Source organism: Equus caballus, chromosome 1, assembly GCF_041296265.1.
Source record: "Equus caballus isolate H_3958 breed thoroughbred chromosome 1, TB-T2T, whole genome shotgun sequence".
Lineage (NCBI taxonomy): Eukaryota > Metazoa > Chordata > Mammalia > Perissodactyla > Equidae > Equus > Equus caballus.
In genome coordinates, this window is record NC_091684.1 from 9,012,394 (window position 1) to 9,035,423 (window position 23,030).

Below are 23,030 nucleotides of genomic sequence, written 5' to 3' on the forward strand. Positions count from 1 at the left end.
TCATTATTCTTCAATTTGTTCAATCGGTCGGGTTCAAAACTGGGCTCCTGATCTCCTACACAGCTCCTTCTACCACACTCTTTCGAAGCTCAGCAAACAGAACCGTTTTCTTACAGTTGTGCAGGCCAACTACTTTAGAATTATTCTTGACAACCGCGCTTCCCCCCGCCCCGCCCCCAATTCACCACCAGCATACCTATGACGGTGATCCAATCTATCATCATCTCTCTCCTGGATCACTCTAACAGCCTCTAACTCAAGGGGTCTGAACTGGGGGCAGTTTTCCCCCTCATGGGACATTTGGCAATGTCTGGAGACATTTTGGGATGTCATAACTGGGGGGAAGGTGCCACTGGTATTTAGTGGACAGAGGCCAAGGATGCTGCTAAACATCCTACAATGCATAGGACAGCCCTTTACAACACAGAATTATCCTACCCAAAACATCAAAGGGATGAGGTCGAGAAACCCTGTGATCTAGTTTCTGCTTTAACTCCTTCCCTAGCAAATCTGTTCTCAACATAGCAGTCAAAATGGTCATGCCAAAACTTAAATTCAAATTATGTTGCTTCTTGGTTAAATCCCAAACCTTACCTGGCTCCTATTACCCATCTGACTCAATTCCTGCTACTGCTGCTTTGTTCACTCTACTTCAGCTACCCTAGTCTTCTTTCTGCTTCCTGGATATCCTCACCTCATTCTACCTCAGGGCCTTTGCATATACTGTTCCCTTTGCCTGGAATACTCTACTCCCAGAAAGCTGCAAGGTTTACTCCTTTATCTTTGTTCTAGATGCTGTAATGTGCGACCCAGACTTCCCCTTGCAGGATTGATTGAATTATTATCCCAGCTGCTGGGGAAGTTGTCAGCTGACAGCTCTGGGCTCTCAGCCCTCTCCTAGAATTATCCTCAATGAAAGAGAATCTCATTGCCCAAGGTCAATCCTCCTTTTCTGGGTAACTAGCATTCAACGCCTGATCAATGTAGATGAATAAAGGCCCAGTGCCTTCACTCTGACTTGGGGCAATTCCAAAACGTCATCCCAGCATCCCAGCGCCCTGTCGGGGGAAGAAGTGGTAGCTGAGGCTCTGTTGTAATGGTACCCCAGCCCAACTACTTCTTCTGTTCAATCCTGCTTCTTTCCCTTCCCCAATAGGGGGTGATCCTGAGAGCACACCCTAATAAACTTCTTCCATGTTCATCTCAGTCTCAGACACTGCTTCCCTGGGGACACAACCTGTGACAACCTCTTTTAGGTTTCACTCAGTGCCATCCTCTCAGGGAAACTGTCCTCTATCATCCTAACAGGACTGCGACCCTCACTCAACATTCTCAATATGGCTTCCCCGCTTTACTTTCCCCTTTACCACTGTCACCAGCTAACATCACCTCTATTTTACTTATTTTTCCAATCTACTGCCTTTCTCCTTCCACTAGCATGTTCTGAACTTCAGGAAGACAGGGACTCATCTTTGATTTGCTTACTGTTGTATCTCCATCATCTGGAATAATGCCTGGCATGTAGATGTTGCTTGATATCTGATTGTTGAGTGACTGTTGCATGAAAAAGGGGGAGGGCCCCACAGAAGACGGTTGTTTTATCAGCAGAGTGCAAGAGGGGGATGGAAACAGAAGAAGCTGATAAAAAGAGTAAGATTATTAATAAATGAGGTGCCTTGGGTTGCCCACTGAAGAAACAATTTGGGATGCAGGATGAGATGAGAGAGGAAAGAGAGCCTGATGGACTGGCAGAGTTTGTGAGGGAAAGGAGAAAGAAAGAAGGGAAAATGAGTAGCTGTAGTGAGATTCTGGACTTTAGAGGGAGAGGGAGAGAGATGAGGATAAGGCAATTTTAGGATCTAGCATTGTGTGTCATGCACTGTAATTCCTCTCGGCTGCCTTCCTCATGAAAACCTTCAGCAAAACATCTATTGTGGTAGCACACATCCATGTAGTGGCTAAGCTTGAAGGTTTTACAGTAGATTGTTTGGGTTCCATTCTCAGCTCCAGCACTCACTGTGTGACCTCAGGCAACTTCTCTGTGCCCTGGTTTACTCATCTGTAAAATGAGGATTCTAGTATCTGCCTCACGTGGCTATCTTTAGGAATAAATGAGGTAATATATTGGACATGCTTAACACAGTCCCTGGCACACAGTGACAGCTGGATGAATGTTAGCCATCATTGCTATTATCAAGAAGTAGTTTAAAAGCTAAAAGAGATCTACAGGTGTTGATAGGAAAAGACTTCTAAGTATATCACCACAATATTGTTAAGTGAAAATGCAAGTTGCAAACAAGGCAGATGGTAAGATTCCATTTATATATATCTATCAAAATAATGTATTTCTGCGTGTGCGTTATGCATGCAAATGCCACACTCTGCTATGATGAATCTCAAAGTGGGAATAAGAAAGTCCAATTTCATTTGGATTATACCCATTTTGTAGTTGAGGAAACCGAGACTTAAGAGATTTAAATTAATAACTTACCCAAGGTCATACCTGGTATGGATGAAATTTTGATTGAAGTTCAAGTCGGCTTGACTCCATAGTTCATGATGAGGCAAGAAAATGCAAAGGAAAGGAGTGACTGGTGTCAGGCACTGAAGGAGAGAAAACTTGGGTGAGTCTTGGGGCCTCTCTGGAGGAAAAGAGGAGAACAGGGCGTAGCTGTTACCTGAGAAGGGTCCTGGTGAGGAGTGGCTTGCATGAGGTTTGTCAGGAAGCTGCTGCAATGGCTCCAGTGAGCTGTAAGCCTACACGGCCCAAAGGAAGGAAGAGAAGTGGTGACAGGATGGAAGAATGCCCCTGAGCCCAGAGACCAAGAGGAGACCAGAAGGGGCTGTATGGGGAGGGTGAGGGAAGGACAAGGATGCTGCTCTGCTTTGGGTGACAGTAGGATGGTCAGGGACTAGTTGAGTGGAGAACACAGGGAAGAGAGGGTTTGGAGGCATGGGTGGTGGGAAGAAGGCAGTGCAAGAGAGTTTGGTTTTGAACAGGCTGAATTTAATGTAACAAGAGACGTCTAAGCAGCTGCAATAGAAGTCTGGAGCTGGCGGTAGAGGATGGAATTGGAAGTCATTAATAAAAAGAATGATTGCTAACATTTACTGAACACTGACTACATGTCAGGCTCTGTTCTAAGCTCTTTACATGTACAGTGTATTAGCTTATTCAATCTTCCTAATAACCCTCTGAAGTCCATTTTATAGGTGAAGAAACTGAGCTGGCATTTATGGAGCATTTGCCATGTGTCAGGCGTGTAGGATATTACAAGAATCATCTCATTTAATCTCTACAGCTGCCCCATGCCATAGATGCTATTATTATCCTTGTTATAAGGATGGGTAAACCGAGGCTCCGAGAAGCTAAGGAACTTGACCAGGGTCACACATGGTAAGGCCAGGGCTCAAAACCTGGCAGTCCAACTCCAGAGCAGGGTGCCCTGCCTCCTTTCTTAAAGCCTCACTTAAGAACAGGTGGTGGGGGCTGGCCCTGTGGCCGAGTGGTTAAGTTCTCGCGCTCCGCTGCAGGTGGCCCAGGGTTTCGTTGGTTCGAATCCTGGGCGCAGACATGGCACTGCTCATCAAACCACACTGAGGCAGCGTCCCACATGCTACAACTAGAAGGACCCACAACGAAGAATATACAACTATGTGCCGGGAGGCTTTGGGGAGAACAAAGGAAAAAAATAAAATCCTTAAAAAAAAAAAGCAAAAGAACAGGTGGTGTTGGGAAAACAAGGAGGGAATTTTAAGAAGAGTGCGCTTAGCGGTGTCAACTGATACAGGGGATCACGGATGATAAAGCTTGGAACTTGACTCCTGGTTTGCCAATTGGGAAGCATTTGAGGACTCTCGATAAGCGCAGTTTCAGGGAAGTTGCAGGTGAGCAGGGTTCCAGGCTTCAGGGAGTGGCAGAGTGAGAGGGAGACAGGCAACCTGGAGCACTGGCAGGGCCTCCCTCCTGTCTCATGTTATAGGCACCCAGTGGGAGGGACTGTGTTCCCTGGCACATTCCAGCTTCTCCCTGGTGATGGGCAGCTCTGCTAGGATTGAGCTTCTCCACCCCTACCAGGAATCCCGTTGCTCTGGGTGATCAGAGGTAGTGCCTCATACAGCCTTCAGGACTAAACAGCCAGAGTAATCCTGGAGCCAGAGAAGGAATTCTGTATAAACCGTGGGTTTTTCCAGGGCTCCACCAACAGTTGTTTATAGCGTTCATCACACATAGCAAAAACATCTTAAGTGTTGGCAAGACATCAGATTGAAGATGGCCTTATCTTTCATGGGTGCTTCTTCATTAGAACCTAAAACTTTTTAAGACCCACTCAGTCACATTCAAGGTTGCTTTCCCTAGCATCTGGAGTCTCAAAAAGATCAAAACAACCATTTGCCCAGGACAGCACTAATTGGCTATGGCATCTGGTGGTTTTATTACTCTGTAATAAGGTTACTTACACTCTCTCTCGAGTTCTTTAATCACCATGCACATGGATTCCCATCTGTCTTTTACCTATTCTATCATCAGTGGCTGCCTGAAGATCTTGGAACATCTTGTATAGGAGGAGATGCACATTTGGTTCTAATCCGGGTTTCTATGAGCTGGAGAGGCAACTGTTGTTACTGTTTACCTCAAGGGATTTGTTATTGGCCTTCTGTCCGCAGAGTCAACAGAAACGTGGCTAGGAAACATTCCTTCTGGTTGGAAGGCAGCCTTGCTAGGGGCTTTTGAGATCCTTGCCTGGGACAGTGGACTACCAGTATTTCACTGCTGCTACAGAAACCCCCAGACCTTTGGCCCATAAGATCTCCCACATTATACTGCAGAACTACCAACAGCAGTCAGACCAAGAGGCAGATGAATCTCAGGTTCACTGGTTGGGAGCGATCTCATCGAACAAGTTACCGTCTATTTCAGCGTCATACCGGTGAAGGACACACACAGAGGTTAGGGGTTTTGGACAGGGCCACATCCCTGGTTAGGGGCAGAGCTGAGCCAGTATCGGGCATGTTGACTCTCACTTAGTACTCTTTCTTCCACAACACTCTGATCCCCCTGATCGGTGTATTTTCGGGGGTGTGTGTGTATGTGGGGCGGGGGGGGGGGGGCGGTTATAGGGTATTCATTTCTCTAGGCATAAATTCCCATGTCCACCAGCGACGTCAAGTCAGAAGAAGTCAGAATGCTATGTTCAAGGCAGAATCCCAGCCACAAATGGAATTAGCCTTCGGCCAGGAAACCAAATAACGTTTCCAAGATCTGCCCACGACGTGGAGAGATGAGGTGATCTGTGAGTTTGGGTTGAGCAGTGTCGGCTTTAGGTATTTAGTGTGGCTTCCCCAACGCCTGCCTTTTTCCAAACTGCAAGACCTGGAATAGTCCCTTATAAACAGCCGTTCCCAAACACAGTGGCGCCTAGACAGCCACCCCGAGGAAGGAGGTGCATCTGACGCTGGCTGGAGGGGGCGAGGGAAGGAGGCGAGGCCCAGTCCGCCCCATGCCTGGGCTTGACATCCCCGACTAAGGACTAAGACGGAGCCAAGAGAAGCGCAGAAGGACCGAGGACCAGGCAAGGGGCCGGGAGCAGTAGAGAAGGCGGCCTCCCGCCGCCTGGAGGCGCCAGCCCCTCCCATCCGCTCTACCCGCGCCACGTCTCTATGGCGGTCCCAACGACCGTCCGGGTCGCGGAGCGGGATGAGCGCGGGCGCCGACGGCGGCGGCGGCGGCGGCGCTGGGACCGAGGCGCGGTCCCGAGGGGCCAGTCCAGGAGCGGATGACTTCGTACCGTCGGCGTTGGGGACCCGAGAGCAGTGAGTGTGGCTTAGGGCAGGGGAGGGTGAGCGGAGCTGTCCGGACTGGACCCCGGGAGGGAACGGAGGGATGGGGCCCCGAGGGCCCCAGAAGATGGGAAGAGTCTTGGGGGCGTGACGGGAGGAGGCCAAAAGGGCTGTCTTGGGCGAGGGTAAGGGGGATTGAAGCGATAAAATCCCGAGGGGCACCCCGGGGGCGGTTAAGAGGCATTTCAAGAGGTTAACGTCTAAGGGGCTCGTGGGGTGCAGGACGGGTTTTGAGGCTCTTGGGGAGGCCTTTTGAGGGTTTTGAACCTAAGGGGCGGGCTTGGGGAAAGGGAGAGGGGGCGGGACCAACGAATAGGGCTGGTGGGCGAGAGTAAGAGGCCGGGGGGGGGGGGGGGGCTGGGGGTGGCGGAGGCGGAGGGAACTGCTGGGCCCCGGAGCTGACAAGGTTAAGACGACGAGGGAAGGGCTATGGGAGCAGGAAGGGGTGGGAGTGGAGGGTGACCTGAGGAGGGAGCGAGGAGATAGTGGGGCATCTTGGGGTGGGAGAAAGTGATCTGACCTAAAACAGACGCTCAGTAATTATTTTATGAATTATTAGATGGAGGAATGAATGACTGTGGGGAAAGGTAAGGATGAGTAACTTGGAGGGGTGAGAGGAGCAGGGATTCTAGAGAGGTGAAGTAGGAAGGGAAGGCAAGTGATGGGGGAGGGGAAACTGTACTTAATAGGAGTAAGAGTAAATCTTAAACTGAAAGCTTAACCTTTAAGCAGAACTTATCTTTGGTGAGTTCCGTTGTGAGGCACCACTGTATTGGTAGAAAATCCTTGTGTCTGCACACTTTAGACTGAAAAGTGCTGTAATTACACTATGCCTGTACAGTCAAGTTTTGGACTGGTGTTTGGGACTTAGGGATCCTTGGACAAATACTTCAAGTATTTTTTAAGCTAAAAGATATAGCATTTTTTATGTTAGGTATTGTTCTGAGTGATTTATACGTGTCGACTTATTCTGTCTTTCATTCTTTTAACACCAGGTTGTTAAGAGATTATGTGCACTTATTGATAACTAATAGTGTTTTAAATTTCTGTCATGAATATCTCTGTAGTGTATTAGAAACATACATTTAATTCATGATACAGTTTAATTCAAGAATCTTGCTTTGCATTTCATTATTCGTATAGTTGGGATGCTGTCTATGAGAGAGAACTGCAAACTTTCCAAGAATGTGGAGATACAGGAGAAATATGGTGAGTTAGAAAAAATAGTGGAATTATCCAGAAGATTGTGTGTGTGTGTGTGTGTGTGTGTGTGTGTGTGTGTATGTATGTATGTATCTTTTAAGTGCTTATCCCAAAGAAAGATAGTCTAAAAATCTTGGAAACCTTGGACTGGTTCTGGCATTAGTGGGTAGATTTAAATAATCTCTCTCTTTTCTCTTTTTTAATGGCCCAGATTTAAATTTGATCAGAGTCTTAGGAAATTACTTTCATCCTACAATTGTCCTTTTTCAATAAGCAATAAAATTTTGAGCCACCAACAGGTACAAGTGTTAATGCTGATATAGAGAAACATTAATAAGTAACATACCAAACTTATCTATTCTATTCTGTTCTTGGGGGTGTTTTCTCCTAAATAATAAAGATGAAGCTTAAGCCGTCACAGATATCACTTCTTACTTCCAAAAAAGATTTAATTGAGCATATTGAATAAGCTGATAAAATGGAATATAGTTGTAACTTTTGTTGTATATCCCTCTGTTATTTAATTAACTGATTCTCTGTTTCTAATAGGTTTGGAGAAGAGAGTATGAACCGACTAATAAGGTGGATGCAAAAACACAAGATTCCTTTGGATGCTTCAGTACTTGATATTGGAACTGGAAATGGTGTTTTCCTGGTTGAACTTGTTGGTACTTTTAGTATTCATGTGTTAGAGCCAAATTTTAAAATGAAAATTTAAAAAAATCGTGCAATTTAGGATACTAACTATCTAAATCTAAAGTAGTAAAGCAGTCATACCACTTCCTTTGAGAAGTCACATAGTCCAAAAGAGAAGCTGCATGGACTTTGAGAAAACACTAAATGAGAAGCCAGGGGATCCGAGTCCTAGTTTTGACTCCTGGCTATATCCTTGTCCTTGAGCAAGCCACTTCTTTTCAGTTCTTTCCTAGAAATTTTTTTTTTTCCTTTTTCTCCGGAAAGCCCCTCAGGTACATAGTTGTGTATTTTTAGTTGTGGTTCCTTCTAGTTGTGGCATGTGGGATGCTGCCTCAGCGTGGGCTGATGAGCGGTGCCATGTCTGCGCCCAGGATTCGAACCAGTGAAACCCTGGGCCACTGAAGCAGAGCGCGTGAAGTTAACCACTCGGCCACAGGGGCCAGCCCCCTCTTTCCTAGAAATTTTGACTAGATGATCTCTGTTGGTTTCTTCTGGCTCAAAACTCCAGAAATCTTTTTGTATAAAAGGAAGATTACTTTTTGCACTTTCAGTAGGACATATATACCTTATCTTAGGTGAGCATATGGTTTGGAAAGAGCATTTTGTTCATGAAACTGAGTTTTGGAACAGGTTCTGCTACTAGCTAAACCATCACTGTTATGGGCGTGTAGTGTGTTCATTGCTGTGCCATGTGCTATGGAGGAAGTATATGACTTAGGCTTCATCCTAGATAGTTTTATGGTCTTAATTTGTAAGGATACATGCATAAGTGAAATTTATTTATTGACTATCGTATGCCAAGCCTTGTCCTAGGCACTGGCAACATGAAAATTTAGACCTTGTGCTTGACTTGTTCACAGTATAATAGAAGATGGACTGACATATAGGTAAGCAGTTAATGCCATAGTGTGATGTGTGCAACAATAGATATACTGAGTACAAAAAGGAGTGATTAACAGTGGAAGAGAGATAGGGAGGATCTTGGGGGAGCTAATGTCCAAGTTGGGTGGAAAGTCCAGGGGCAGGGTGTGGTGAGTGTGGGTGGAGTGTAAAGAGGGGTAGAATTTCAAGCACTAAAAGTAATATCTAAAGGCATGAAGATTTGAAGCAGCATAGCATGTACTGGGCCTGTAAATAATTTTGTAAATTAGAATATAGAGTATATGTGTGGGATGGACAGAGATGAGGATTAAATTAAAGATAGGAGCCATATCATATTATGCCTTGTCTAAGATCTTAGCTTTTACTTTTAGGCTATGAGGAGCCATTAAAATGTTTTAAGCAGTGGAATATGATTCAGAAACTTGTAATGAACTTTTTTTAAACATTGAGGTATAGCATATGTACATTAAAGTGCACAAATCAAAAGAGTATGGCTCAATAAATTACCACAAAGTGAACACACCTATGTAACTATCACCTTGATCAAGGAGTATTACACTCTAGAAACTGCCCTTGAACTCACTACCAGTGCTCTTTAAATTACTCCCTCCTTCCTCTCTAAAGCTACCCACTATGTGCTGACCACAAGGAGTTTTAATATCATAGAGTAATTTGCCTCTTTTTGAGTATGTAAATAGAAGTCTTCAGTATGTGTTCTTTGTGGTGTCTTTCAGCATTCTGTGAGATTCACTCAGGTTATTCCGTGTAGCAGTGGTTCATTTATTTTCATTGCTGTGTAAGATTCCTTTGATTATACCAGTTTTATCTATTCATTTGTAGATTGTTTACCTGTAGATTCTTTTGGATTTTATTTTTTTAAGATTGGCCCTGAAGTAACATCTATTGCCAATCTTTTTTTTTTTTTCTCCCCAAAGCCCCCAGGTACGTAGTTGTACGTTCTAGTTGTAGGTCTTTTCTAGTTGTGGCTTGTGGAACGCCACCTCAGCATGGCCTGACAGGCAGTGCTAGGTTTGTGCCCAGAGTCTGAACTGGAAAAACCCTGGGCCGCTGAAGCGGAGTGTGCAAACTTACCCACTCGGTCACAGGGCTGGGCCCACCTTTTGGATTTTAATAGTTTTCTTGTAGGGGCCAATGATTTATCTTTTGAGACTAATAGTTTAACTATTAGTTAAACTATTCTAAAAGAATAGATTTTAGATTTTCTACATAAATTATGCACACTGAAAAATGATAGTTTTATTTCTTCCTTTCTTTTTTTGTGAGGAAGATTGTCGTTGAGCTAACATCTGTGCCAATCTTCCTCTGTTTTATGTGGGATGCTGCCACAGTGTGGCTTGATGAGCGGTGCTAGGTCTGCACCTGGGGTCAGAACCTGTGGACCCTGGGCCGCGAAGTGGAGCACATGAATTTAACCACTATGCCACTGGGCCGGGCCCTTTCTTCCTTTCTAATCCTAATAACTTTTCCCCCCTTATTATGCTGTCTAGGACCTCCAGTAGAATGTTGAAAAGAAGTGATGACAGAAGGCATCCTTGTCTTTTTTCCCCTTTTCAAAGAATACTTTCAATGTTTCACTGTTAGGTATGGTGTTAGCTTATAAATTTGTCTTGTAGATAACTCCATTATCAGATTCAGAAAGCTTTCTCTATTCTTTCTTTGTGAAGTGTCTGTATTTCTTGTGAATCTTGTTATCAAATGTTTTTCCTGTGTTTGTTGAAATAACAAAAGGAATTTTCTCCTTTAGTCTATTCATGTTGGTGAATTACATTGATCATTTTCAAATGTTGAGTGTTCCTGGAATAGACCAAATTTATGTGTATTACTGGATTCAGTTTGTTAATATTTTGTTTAGGATTTTTGCGACTTTGTCCATGAGAGGGATTGTCCTGTAATTTTCCTTTTTTGTAGTGTCCTTGTCAAGTTTTGGATCAGGTTGTGCTGGCATCATTAAATTGAGGATCTGTTTTTTTTTTAAATTAATTAATTGATTGATTAATTTTTTGAGGAAGATTAGCCCTGAGCTAACATTGGCACCAATCCTCCTCCTTTTGCTGAGGAAGACTGGCCCTGAGCTAACATCCATGCCCATCTTCCTCTGCTTTATCTGTGGGACGGCTGCCACAGCATGGCTTGCCAAGTGGATCTGTTTTTTGAAAGAGTTCATTGACATTGTTGTTTTTTCCTTCCTTAAATGTTTGGTAGAATTCACTGGTGAAGCCACCTGGATAGGGAGTTGGTTATGGGAACTTTTTTTCTTTTTTAATATGGACTTATTAAATGAAGTATAATATACGTGTAGAAAAGTGAGCAGGTCCTAAGTGTACAGCTTTTACAAAATGAACACCTTTGTGTAACTCGCCACCCTCATCAAGAAATACAATATTGTTAGCACGATGGAAGAAGTCCCCTTGTGCCCCATCTCACTCATTCCCTTCTAATGGTAACCGCTATTTTGATTTCTATCAACATATGGTAGGCTGTTTTTATTAGCTGTGCTGGTTTCTCACTGTGGTTTTAGTTAGCATTTCCCTAATGACTAATGATGTGAGCACCTTTTCATGTGCTTATTTGCAATCTGGATATCTTCTTTGCTGAAAAGTGTGTGTTCAGATCTTTTGCCTGTTTTTAAATTGGCTTATTTATTGTTAAGATTTGATGATTCTTTATGTATTCTGGATATAAGTTCTTTGTCAGGTATGTGATTTGCAAATGTTTTCTTCCATTCTTTGGCTTGTTTTTTCCTTAACGGTAGCTTCTGAAGAGCAGGAGTTCTTGATTTTGAGGCAGTCGAATTTACTGATTTTTTTTCTCATGGATTATGGTTTTGTTGTCATATTAAAGAACTCTTTGCCTAACTCAAAGTCACATAGCTCTATGTTTCCTTCTAAAAGTTTTACATTTTGATCTATGATTTGTTTTAAGTTCATTTTTGTGAAGGTTTGAGATTTCTTTTTGCATATGAATGTTGAAATGTTCCATCCATCATTTGTTGGAAAGATTATCCTTTCTCCACTACATTGAGTTTTGCCTGTTTTTAACTCCATATAAATGATATCATTGGGCCTCCACTTTATTTTGATCTGGCTTCTTTTGCTGAATATGGATTTGTGAGGTTTATCCGTGTTCATTCATATTTTGTAGCACTAGATTGCTTCGTGTCATTCTGGTATACTGTTTTGCTATATGAAAATACCACAATTTATTTATTTAGTCATTTATTCATTCTCCCATTGATGGACATTTGGGGTATTCTAGTACTGGGTTATGAATACTTCCAAACAGTTTTCCAAAATGGTTGTACTAGTTTGCACTTCTAATTGCAGTATGTGAGAATTCCAGTTGTTCCACATCCTTGCCAACACCTGGTCTTGTCAGCTTATGCAATTTCAGTGATTCTAGTAGGTGTTGAGTGGTATGTTGTGGTTTTATTCTCATTTCCCTGATGGCTAAAGATGTTGAACATGTTTTCATTTGCTTTTTGGCTATTTGGTTGTTCTTTTTTGTGAAATGCCTGTTGATTTTTTGTCCATTTTAAAATTGGATTGCCTGTCATTTTCTTATTGGTTTGTAGGAGTTCTTTATATTTCTCACGTATATTCAATACAAAGGTACGTGACCTTTGTATTGCAGATAACTTCATCTAGTCCATGGCTTGCCTTTTCACTTTTATAGTAGTATCTTTTGATAAACAGAAGTTCTTTAATTTTACTAAAGTTTAATATATCATAAAAAAATGATTAATGCTTTTGAATACTATGTAGTAAATCTTTGCCTACCCAGAGTCATAAAGATATTTTACTCTGTGTTCTTCTAGAAGCTTTATTTCCTTTTTGCATTAGGTGCCGAATAGTTGTTGTATATGTCATGAGGTAGAGATTGAGGTTTATGTTTTTCTCTATGAATATCCAGGTAACCCAGCACCATTTGTTGAAATGTCCATTCTTTTCCCCACAATACCTCTGTCATAAGTCAAAAATCAAGTGATGGTGTAGTGACATCTCTGTCATAATTCAAGTAATTCTGTATGTTTGGGTTTGTTTCTGGGTCCTCTGTTCTATTCCGTTGGGTATGTTTGTTTATCCTTATGTCATGCCACGTTGTCCTAATTACTGCAGCTTTCTAAGTCTTCATATTTGGTTAATGGAAGTTTTCCAACTTTGGTCTCTTTTTCACTGTCGTTTTGGCTGTTGTTAGTTAGCTCTTTGCATATTTATTTAAATTTTAGGTTTATCCTATCACTTTTCAGAAAAAAAACCACCCTGGGATTTTGGTTAGGATTGCATTGAATTTATAGATCAGTTTGGGGAGGATTTACATCTTTATGCTATTGACTTTCTGAATTCATGAATGTCATGTATTCCTACATTTATTTAGTTCCTCATTTTCTCGCAGTAATATTTTGTAGTTTTCTCTGTAGAGATCTTGCATATCTTTTCTTAGATTGATTCCTAGATGTTTGGGTTTTTTTGTTGTTGTTATTGTTATGCTTTTAAAATTTCATTTTCTAGTAGTTTATTTCTAGTTTATAGAAGTTCAACAGATTTTTATATTGATCTTTTATCCAGTAATTTACACATTAATTCTAATAGTTTATTTATAAATTCTTTTGGACTTTCAATATATACGGTAATATCATGTAAATAATAATTTTATTTCTTCTGTCCAGTCTTAATATCTTGTTTATCAAAATGTACACTCTCTAGTACAATGTTCAATAGAAATCATGAAGGCAGATAACCTGTTACAAGAGGAAATCTAATATTCCGCCATTAAATATGATGTTAGCTGTAGGTTTTTATAGATAGTCTATCAGATTGAAGATGTTCCTTCATAGACCTAGTTTAAAAGTTTTTAATCATGAATGGGTTTGAATTTGATCACTTGCTTTCTTTGATATATATTGAGATGATCAGATGATTTTTCTTCTTGATTCTATTAATGATGAATTGGTTGATTTTGGGGGGGTCCTCAGTTTTCTTTAATTGACGTTTTTGTTCAGATAATTTTAGTCATTGATTGTTGAATGTTGAAACAAACTTTCATTCCTAAAGTAAAGCAAGTTTGATTGTGGTATGTTATCCTTTTCATGTATTGTTGGATTTCATTGGGTAGCATTTTGCTTAGGATTTGTATAGCTTGTGAGAGATAAGCCAATAATTTTCCTTACTTGCAATTTTCATGTAAGGTTTTTGTATGAAGGTTCTGTTGGTATCATAAAAAGACATGGAATGTGGCTCTCTTTTTATTTTTTGGGAGAATTTGAGTAAAATTGGCTTTGTTTCTTCCTTAATTGGAAGAATTCATGATGACGTCTTCTGGATGTGGAGTTTTTTGGTAGAGTTTGAGTCAGTTTTGTCTTTTTTGAGAAATTTGTCCATTTATCTATATTTTTAAATTTTATTGACATGAAGTTCTTCAAAATTTCCCATTAAACTTAAAAAAATTAACATGTAAAATTGACTCTTGCATACAGTTCTATGAATTTTAACACGTGTAGAGATTCATGTAATCACCATCACAGTCAGGAGGCAGAATAGTTCCATCTGGCAAACTCTCTCATGCCATCCTATGTAGCCATATCCTTTCCCCTAGGTAGCCACTGATCTGTTCTCTGTCTCTAGTTTTGTGTTTTGAGAATGTCTTATAAAATAGAATCAAGCAGTATATAATCTTTTGCTCAGCATAATACTTTTGAAGTTCATCCACATTTTTGCATCTATCAATAGTAATTTCTTTTTATTGCTGAGAAGCATTCTGTCCTATGGATATATCAGTTTGTTTATCCATTTACTTGTCGAAAGACATTTGGGTTGTTGCCAATTTTTCACAGTTAGGAATAAAGCTGCTTTAAACATTTGTGTGTGGGTTTTTGTGTGAACATGTTTAATTTCTCTAGCGTAAATATATGTTAAACATTATTAGAAACTTCCAAGCCATTTTTCTGAGTGGTTGTACCATTTTGCACTCGCATTTTACATACATGAACAATGTATGGTAGTTCCACTTGGTCTGTATTGTTGCTGGCATTTGGAATTGTCACTATTTTTCTATTTTAGCCATTCTCATATCTATGTAGTGGCATCCAAACATGGTTTTAGTTTCTTTTTACCTAATGGCTAATGATGTTGAACATGTTTTCATGTTCTTATTTGCTACCTGTATATCTTCTTTGGTGAAATTTCTGTTTAAGTCTTTTACTCATTTTTGGATTGAATTGTTTGTTTTTTTACTGTTGACTTTTGAGGGTTCTTTATATATTCTGGATACAAGTCTTTTCTCTGATATGTGATTGCAGATGTTTTCTCCCAGTCTGTAGCTTGTCTTTTCATCCTCTTAACAGATGAACAGTAAAAGTTTAGAGCAAAAGTTTATAATTTTGGTGAAGTACAATTTACTGAGTTTTTCTTTTATGTGTTGTGGTTTTGGTGTCATGTCTAATAACTCTTCACCTAATCCCCTTTCTCATTTTTCCCCCTAAAAGTTGTATAGTTTTATTATTGACATTTGGATTTATAATCCCTTTAGAATTAATTTTTGTTTTAATTATCCTTTCAATTTGAATTGAAATTAACTCCTTTAATTCTTTTGAATTAATTTTTTAAGATGTGAGGTGTAGGTTGAGATTCTTTTTTTTGCATATAGATGCCCGTTTGTTCCTATACCATTTGTTGAAAAGACTATCCTTTCTTCATTGAATTACCTTTTCAGCTTTGTCTGAAATCAGTTGGTCACATTTGTGTGGATTTATTTCTGGGCTCTCTATTCTGTTTTACTGATATCCCTTTGGCAACGCCATGCTGTCTTGGTTAATGTAGTTTTTTAGTGAATCTTGAAGTTGACTTGTATGAGTCTTCCAACTTTCTTCTTTTTCAAATGTTGTTTTGGCTGTTCTAGGTCCTTTACCTTTCAAAGTAAATGTTAGAATCAATTTGTATCTACAAAAGAATCTATGCTGAACATTTTATTGGAATTGAGCTAAATCTATAATTTGAGGAGAACTGACATCTTGACTATCTTGAGTCTTCCAATCTATGAACATATTGTCTCTTCATTTATTTAGGTCTTCCTTGATTTCTTTTAGTAGCATTTTTTAGTTTTCAGCATATAGATTTGTACATATTTTTTAGACTTATACCTACTATTTCTTTTGGGGGTGGGTTTTTTTTTTTTAATTAAATGATTCAAATTTGTTTTAAAGATTTTATTTTTTTTCCTTTTTATCCCCAAAGCCCCCCGGTAAATAGTTGTATATTCTTTGTTGTGAGTCCTTCTAGTTATGGCATGTGGGACGCTGCCTCAGCATGGTTTGACGAGCAGTGCCATGTCCGCGCCCAGGATTCGAACCAACAAAACGCTGGGCCACCTGCAGCGGAGTGTGCGAACTTAACCACTCGGCCACGAGGCCAGCCCCTGAGGGTGGGTATTTTAAATGATATTGCTTTTTGAGATTCAGTTTTCAATTGTTTCTTGCTAGAAATATGGTTGATTTTTGTGTATTGCACTTATATCCTGTAATCTTGCATTTTATTAGTTCTAGGAGTTTTTTGGTGGATTTCCTGGGGATTTTCTATGTAGACAATCATGTCATTTTTGGATAGGGGCAGTTCTCTTTCTTCCTTTCCAGTTTGTATGCCTTTTCTTTCTTTTTCTTGCCTAATTGTACCTGCTAGGTCTTCCGATAAGAATGTTGACTAGGAGTGGTGATAGGACGTTTCTGCCTTGCTCCCATCTTAGGGGGAAAGTCTTCAGTTTTTCACCATTTAGTATCATGTTAGCTGTAGGATTTTTTTAGATGCCGTTTATCAGATTGAAGAAGTTCCCTTCTGTTTCTAGAATGGATGTTGAATTTTGTAAAAAAAAATTGAATATAATCATGAGGCTTTTCTTCTTTAGACTGCTAATATGGTGGGTTATGTTGATTGATTTTCAGGTATTGAATGAGCATTGTGTTCCTGGAATAAACCCATTTGGTCATAGTGTATAATTCTGTTTGTATGTTGCCAGATTCAATTTGTTGGTATTTTGTTGGGAACTTTTACATCTATGTTCTTGAGGGATATTTGTCTGCATTCTTCCTTTCTTGTACTGTCTTTATTTGGTTTTAGCCTCAGGGCCTTGCTAGCCTTGTAAAATGAGTTGGGAACCATTCTCTCATTTATATTTTTTGAAGATACTGTGTTGTTTCTTCTTGAATGTTTGATAGGATTCACAATGAAGCCATTTAACCTGGAGATTTCTTTTCTGAAGGTTTTTTTTTGAGGAAGATTAGCCCTGAGCTAATATCTGCTGCCAATCCTCCTCTTTTTGCTGAGGAAGACTGGCCCTGAGCTAACATCCGTGCCCATCTTCCTCTGCTTTATATGTGGGATGCCTACCACAGCATGGCTTGCCACACAGTGCCATGTCTGCACCCAGGATCTGAACCAGCGAACCCTGGGCTGCCGAAGTGGAACGTGCGAACTTAACTGCTGCGCCACCGGGCTGGCCCCTGAAGGTTTTAAGTATTAATTAAATTTTTTAAATTGGCACAGTCTTATTTAGTTTATTTCATTTAAGTGAGTTTGCATGGTTTTTGGTTTTTGAGGAATTCGTCCCTTTTGAATTTGTGCGCACAGAGTTCTGCACAGTATTCTCTTGTTATCCATTTAGTGTCTATGAGGTCTGTGGTGATAATTCCCTTTTCATTCCTAATATTGGTAACTTGCATCTTTTTTTTTCTTTGACAGTGATGCTAGAAATGTATTTTTTGTATCCTAGCTAAAAACCAGCTTTTGTTTTCATTGAGTTCTGCTCTTATTTTCATTATTTTTTCATTCTTCTTGCTTTTAATTTATTTTTGTTCTTTTTTTCTAGCTTCTTAAGGTAGAAGCTTAGATAATTGATTTGAGACTTTTCTTCTTTTCAATGTAAACATTTAATGATATAAAAGCTATGAATATTCCTGTAAGCTCTGCTGCACCCCACAACTTTTGATATGTTGTATTTTCATTTTCATTCAGTACAAAATATTCTTGAATTTTCCTCTTTGATCCATGGATTGTTTAGAATTCTGTTGTTTAATTTCCAAATGTTGGGCATTTTTCTCTTATCTTTCTGTTAACTGACTTTTAGTCTAATTTGATTATGGTCAGAGAACATACTTTGTATGATTTCAATTCTTTTAAATTTGTTAAAGTTTGTTTTATGACCCAGAATATAGTCCATCTTGGTGAATGTTTCACGTGCACTTAAAAACAATTTTATTCTACTATTATTGGGTGGAGTGTTCTATAAATGTTAACTAGGTCCATTTGTTTGATGGTGTTATTCTGTTCTATATCTTTGCTGATCTTCTGTCTGTTCTATTAATTATGGAGATAGTATTGTTGAAGTGTTTGACTATAATTGTGGATTTATCTGTTTTTCCCTTCATTTCCTTCAGTTTTTGCTATATGTACTTTGAAGCTCTGTTGTTAGGAGCATACGCATTTAGGATTGTGTGTGTGTGTGTGTGTGTGTAAAAGGTCAATGAATTGACCTTTTTATTGTTGTATAATGTTCCTCTTTAACATTGGTAGTTTTATTTGCTTTGAATTTGACTTCTATGCTAATAATAAAGCCAATTCATCTTTTTTTTAAAATTGAGATATAATTCACATACCATAAAATTTATCCTTTTAAAGTGGTTTTTAATATATTCACGAATTTGTACCACCATCACTACTATCTTAATTCCAGAAGGTTTTTGTCACCCCAAGAAGAAACCCTGTACCCATTATTGTCCTTTCTCCATTCCTTTCTCCCTTCAGCTCCTGGCAACCGCTAATCTGTTTGCCATGTCTATGGATTTGTCTGTTCTGGACATTTCATATAAATGGAATCATCAATCTGTAACCTTCTGTGTCTGGCTTCTTTCACTTAATGTTGTCAAAGTTCATTCATGTTGTAGCATGTATCAATATTTCATTCCTTTTTTTGGCCAAATAATATTCTATTGTATGGATATACCACATTTTGTTTATCCATTCATCAATTGATGAACATTTAGGTTGTTTCTACTTTTTGGCTATTATAAAAAATGCTGCTATGAAAATTCGTGCACAATTTTGTGTAGCTATATATTTTCATTTCTCTTGGGTATGTGCAGAGAATCATATTGTTACTCTATGTTTAACCTTTTCAGAAATTACTAGACTGTTTCTCATAGTGGTGAAACTATTATACATTTCCACCAGCACTGTCTGAGAGTTTCAATTTCTCCATATTCTCACCAGCGCTTTTTATTGTCTGACTTTCTGATTGTAGCCATCCTAGTGGGTGTGAAATTCAATTTTTTTATGAGTTTTTGCATGGTATATCTTTTTCTATGCTTGTACTTTTCTTTACTTTGCCTATATCATTATATTTGAAGTGAGTCTCTTGTAGCCAGTATATGGTTGGGTCATGTTTTTTATCCATTCTAACAATCTCTATACTTTAGTTGGTGTGTTTAGAACATTTACATTTAATGTAATTATTGTTATGTTTGGATGTAGGTCTCCCATTTTATGATTTATTTTCTCTTTGTTACCTCTATTTTTCGTTTTTTCCTTTCTTCTTTCCCACTTCTTTTAGTTTATTTGAACATTTTTTAGAATTCCGTTTTAATGAGATGTATCTGTTTGTATATGTGTCTTTGTATGGCTTTTTTATTGGTTGCTGTTTGGATTAGAATATACATACTTTTCACAGTCTACTTAAAATCAGTGTTTTCTGTTTCAAGTGGCATGTGGAAAACCTTAACCACATGTACATTTTTTATCTTCCTCCCTTTATATTGTAGTTGTCCTAAATATTACCTTTATGCACATTGAAAATCCTATCACATAATGCTGTAATTTTTCCTTTCAAACATCAAACATATTTTAAACAACTCAGTAGGAGAATAATAGTTAATTGTGTTCACCCAGATATTTATTTTTGTTGTTCTTGCTTCATTTCTGATCTTCCTTTTTTCTTTTTCGTATTGTTTCCCTTCTGTCTAAAGAACTTTCTTTAGGAATTATTTTAGAAAGGATTCCTGGCAAGAAATTTTCTGAGTATTCCTTCATCTGAGAATGTCTTTATTTTACCTTTGTTCCTGAGGGATGTTTTTGCTGAATATAGAATTCTTAATTAACTATTGTTTTCTTTCAGTACTTTAAAAATGCTATGTCATTTCTTTCTGACCTCCATGGTTTCTGATGAGAAATTTGCAGTCATTTGAATTGTTGTGTTTCTATAAGTAATGCATCAGTTTTCTGGGTGCTTTCAAGATTTTTTTCTTTGTCCTTTAGTTTTTTTTTTTTTGTGAGGAAGATTAGCCCTGAGCTAACATCCACTGCCAATCCTCCTCTTGCTGTTGAGGAAGACTGGCCCTGAGCTAACATCTGTGCCCTTCTTCCTCTACTTTATATGTGGACGCCTGCCACAGTGTGTCTTGACATGTGGTGCCATGTCTGCACCCGAGATCCAAACTGGCGAAGCCCGGGCCACCGAAGTGGAACCTGTGAACTTAACTGCTGTGCCACCAGGCTGACCCCTGTCCTTTAGTTTTTAGCAGTTGGCTTATGATGTGCTGAGATTTCTTTGTGCTTATTCTTTTTGGGGTTCAATGACGTTTTTGAATCTGAGAACTTATGTTGTTTGCCAAATTGGGATGTTTTCAGCCCTTATTTCTTTAAAATTTTTTTTTTCTATATCTCACTCTTCTTTCCTTTTGGGAATCTGTAAATATGTTAGACCTTTCTGTATGGTCCCATAGTTCCGTGAGGCTCTGTTCATTTTTGTCTAATTATTTTTCTCTCTTGATCAGATTTGATAATTTCTATTGATGTAGCTTCAAGTTCAGTGACTTTTCTGTCATTTCCATTCTGCTGTTGAGTCCCCATATTGCAGTTGGCGATAGTCTCTTAAGACTCTTTTAAGTTCTCCCTACACCTTTTCTTTATTTAACTTTGTCATGTATTTGTTGTAGAAGGTAGTTTATTAGTCCCAAATGATTTTCCACAGTGTGGATTTTCTAATTGAAAATTAAATAATCTGATCTCTATAGTATCATTTAACATGTTTTCTGTTCCCTGCATTTTCTGTAGGTTGGAAGTTAGATCTAGAATAAGGGTCAGCAAACTGCAGTTTGTGGGTCAAATCTGGGCTTTCCTTGTTTTATAAATATTTCTTGGAATACATCACACTTATTCATTTACATGTTATTTGTGGCTGCTTATGTGCTGCAGTGGTAGAGCTGAGTAGTTGTGACAAACTGTATGGCTGGCAAATCCTAAGATATTTATGCTCTATTCCTTTAAAGAAAAAGGTTTGCTGACTTCTGATCCAGAGATTTTTATCGGATTCAGTTTTCTTTTAAGAAGTAAACTTAATAGGTAGTGCTGTAAATTTGCCTATGTGGCACGTAGTGTTTTGTTGTCTGTGTTTTTGTGATGTTAACAGCCATTGCTTATATTTAGTACTTTTTCAGTGATCACCTACATTTTTGATAAATATTTCTTTTTGCTGGGCATGTAATTTTAGTTTGGCGTTTTCCTTTCATTGTCCTTTGGCTTCCATTCTTTGTGACTTATTGTCGGTTATCAATCTGTTGTTGGTCTTTGAAGGTAATCTGTCCCCATGTACCCCTCGACCCCTCTCCTACTCCTTGGATTTCTTTGAAATTTTCTGTTTTTCGTTTTCATCAGATATATTATAGTATAGTATACTGGTTTTCTTTGTTTTTGTCATGCCTTGGGTTTGTAGTGCTTCTTGAATCTGTGACTTGGGCTCCTTTGTCACTATTACAAAATTCGAAGCCATATGTCATTTCCTCTTCTGTCCCATTCTCATTTCCTCTTCTTCTAAGATTCTTATTATATATATGTTAGATCTTATACTCTGTGTCGTATTATGTTCTTTCCTGTTTTTAATTTCCATCCTTTTGTAATTTCCTGTTTAACAGGAGCATTTTCTTCTAATCTTTCTTCCAAGTCACTAAATTTTTTTCCTGTGTCTAATTTGCTATCAAGTCTACCCTTCAGTTTCTTTTTCTCTTTTTTGCTGAAGAAGATTAGCCCTGAGTTAACTCTGTTGCTGATCCTCCTGTGTTTTTGTTTGAGGAAGATTAGTCCTGAGCTAACACCTGTGCCAGTTTTTCTCCACTTTATGTGTGGATCACTGCCACATCATGGCTGACAAGTGGTGTAGGTCTGCGCCCGAGATCTGAACCTGCAAACCCGGACTGCTGAAGTGGAGTGCACCAAACTTAACCACTATGCCATGGGGCTGGCCCCCTACCCTTAAGCTTCTTAATTTTTGCATTTTTCATTTATGTTATTCGTTTGGTTCTTTGTTACAGTTTTCACTTTCCTGTCAGAATTCTCCCAATTGTTATTTATTCAGTTATTTTAAAATCTGTGTTTGATCATTGTTTTATTTGGTTCTCCTGTGGGTCTTTTTCTAGTGTCAGTTTTTTCCCCTTGGTTTGGCCATTTATTATGTCCTTGAATATCTGCTTACTTTTCACTGAGTGCCAGAAATTGAATGTGAAAAATGTTGGAGATAGTTTGAGGCTTTGGATGATTGTTTTAGAAACCTAGAACATTTATAAATGGTTTTTATAAGTTCCACTGGAAGAATAAAGAGGCATGGGAGAAGAGGGAACTGGTAAGAGTAAATTAATAGAATCATCTTGGGTTCTAGGTCTGATAGAGAAGGAATTGAGGAAAACTGGGAGAAAATGAAGATCTCAAAGAGTATGGAGTAAGACAACTAAAAGAGTGTTGGTTGGCATCAAAAAAGGGGTAATAGATCGTATGATTAAAATATAAAAATAATCAAAGGGAGCAAAATGCTCTTTAGAAAAGAATTGGTGTGTTACTTGAGTTTGGATTAGGAATCAGTCCCTTAGGTTTGAAAAGTCTAGACAAGTCTTAATGGATGGTGTGGGAGTAGGTTAAGTTTTGAAGGAAGTAACCATTTAGTAAGTGGTGAAGAGCAGAAAGAGAATTTCAGGCTACACTGTGCTTTGGGACTTCTTTATTTCTTTTGAATTTCCTTTGAAGTTACCTTTAGCCTGACTAGTCTAAATGTTCAACATAGTTAGGAGGTGGGAGTGAAGAACAGAAGCCATCATGCTTTTGCCACAGATTCCATACACCCTGAATGGATTCATATGGCTGGTAAATAGCTGAGACTACAGCTTTACTTTCAAACTCTTCAGTTCAATGAGCTTTCTTTAACTCTGGGAATATTAATACCTGCCCAACACTTTTCACACGTTTTTTAAAAGATCTATTGGAATGTATGAAATATTTCAAAAAATATTTCGTAAGTGCTGTATAAATGTAAGGTGGTTAATAATCACATGGCTAGTGGAGAATTGCATAATTTATAATTAC

General features: G+C 39.0%; 1 protein-coding gene across 11 annotated transcripts in view; it reads left to right on the forward strand.

Annotated features, from left to right (window-relative positions):
- The first annotated feature begins 5,501 nt into the window (after positions 1 to 5,501).
- Positions 5,502 to 23,030, forward strand: part of EEF1AKMT2 (EEF1A lysine methyltransferase 2) — a 34,821-nt gene continuing 17,292 nt past the window's right edge. For 4 of the 11 annotated variants that reach the window (XR_011441633.1, XR_011441635.1, XR_011441637.1 and 1 more), the window contains exons 1-3: positions 5,502 to 5,814; positions 6,985 to 7,050; positions 7,594 to 7,708. Coding sequence is in view for 6 of the 11 variants with exons in the window: in XM_023637490.2 (XP_023493258.1) it covers positions 5,699 to 5,814; positions 6,985 to 7,050; positions 7,594 to 7,708 (297 nt within the window). In the remaining 5 variants the exon portion in view is untranslated. Of the gene's footprint in view, positions 5,815 to 6,984; positions 7,051 to 7,593; positions 7,713 to 15,908; positions 16,060 to 23,030 lie in introns of those variants that run through there. The other 7 variants (XR_011441640.1, XR_011441644.1, XM_070275872.1 and 4 more) reach the window with 5 other exon arrangements.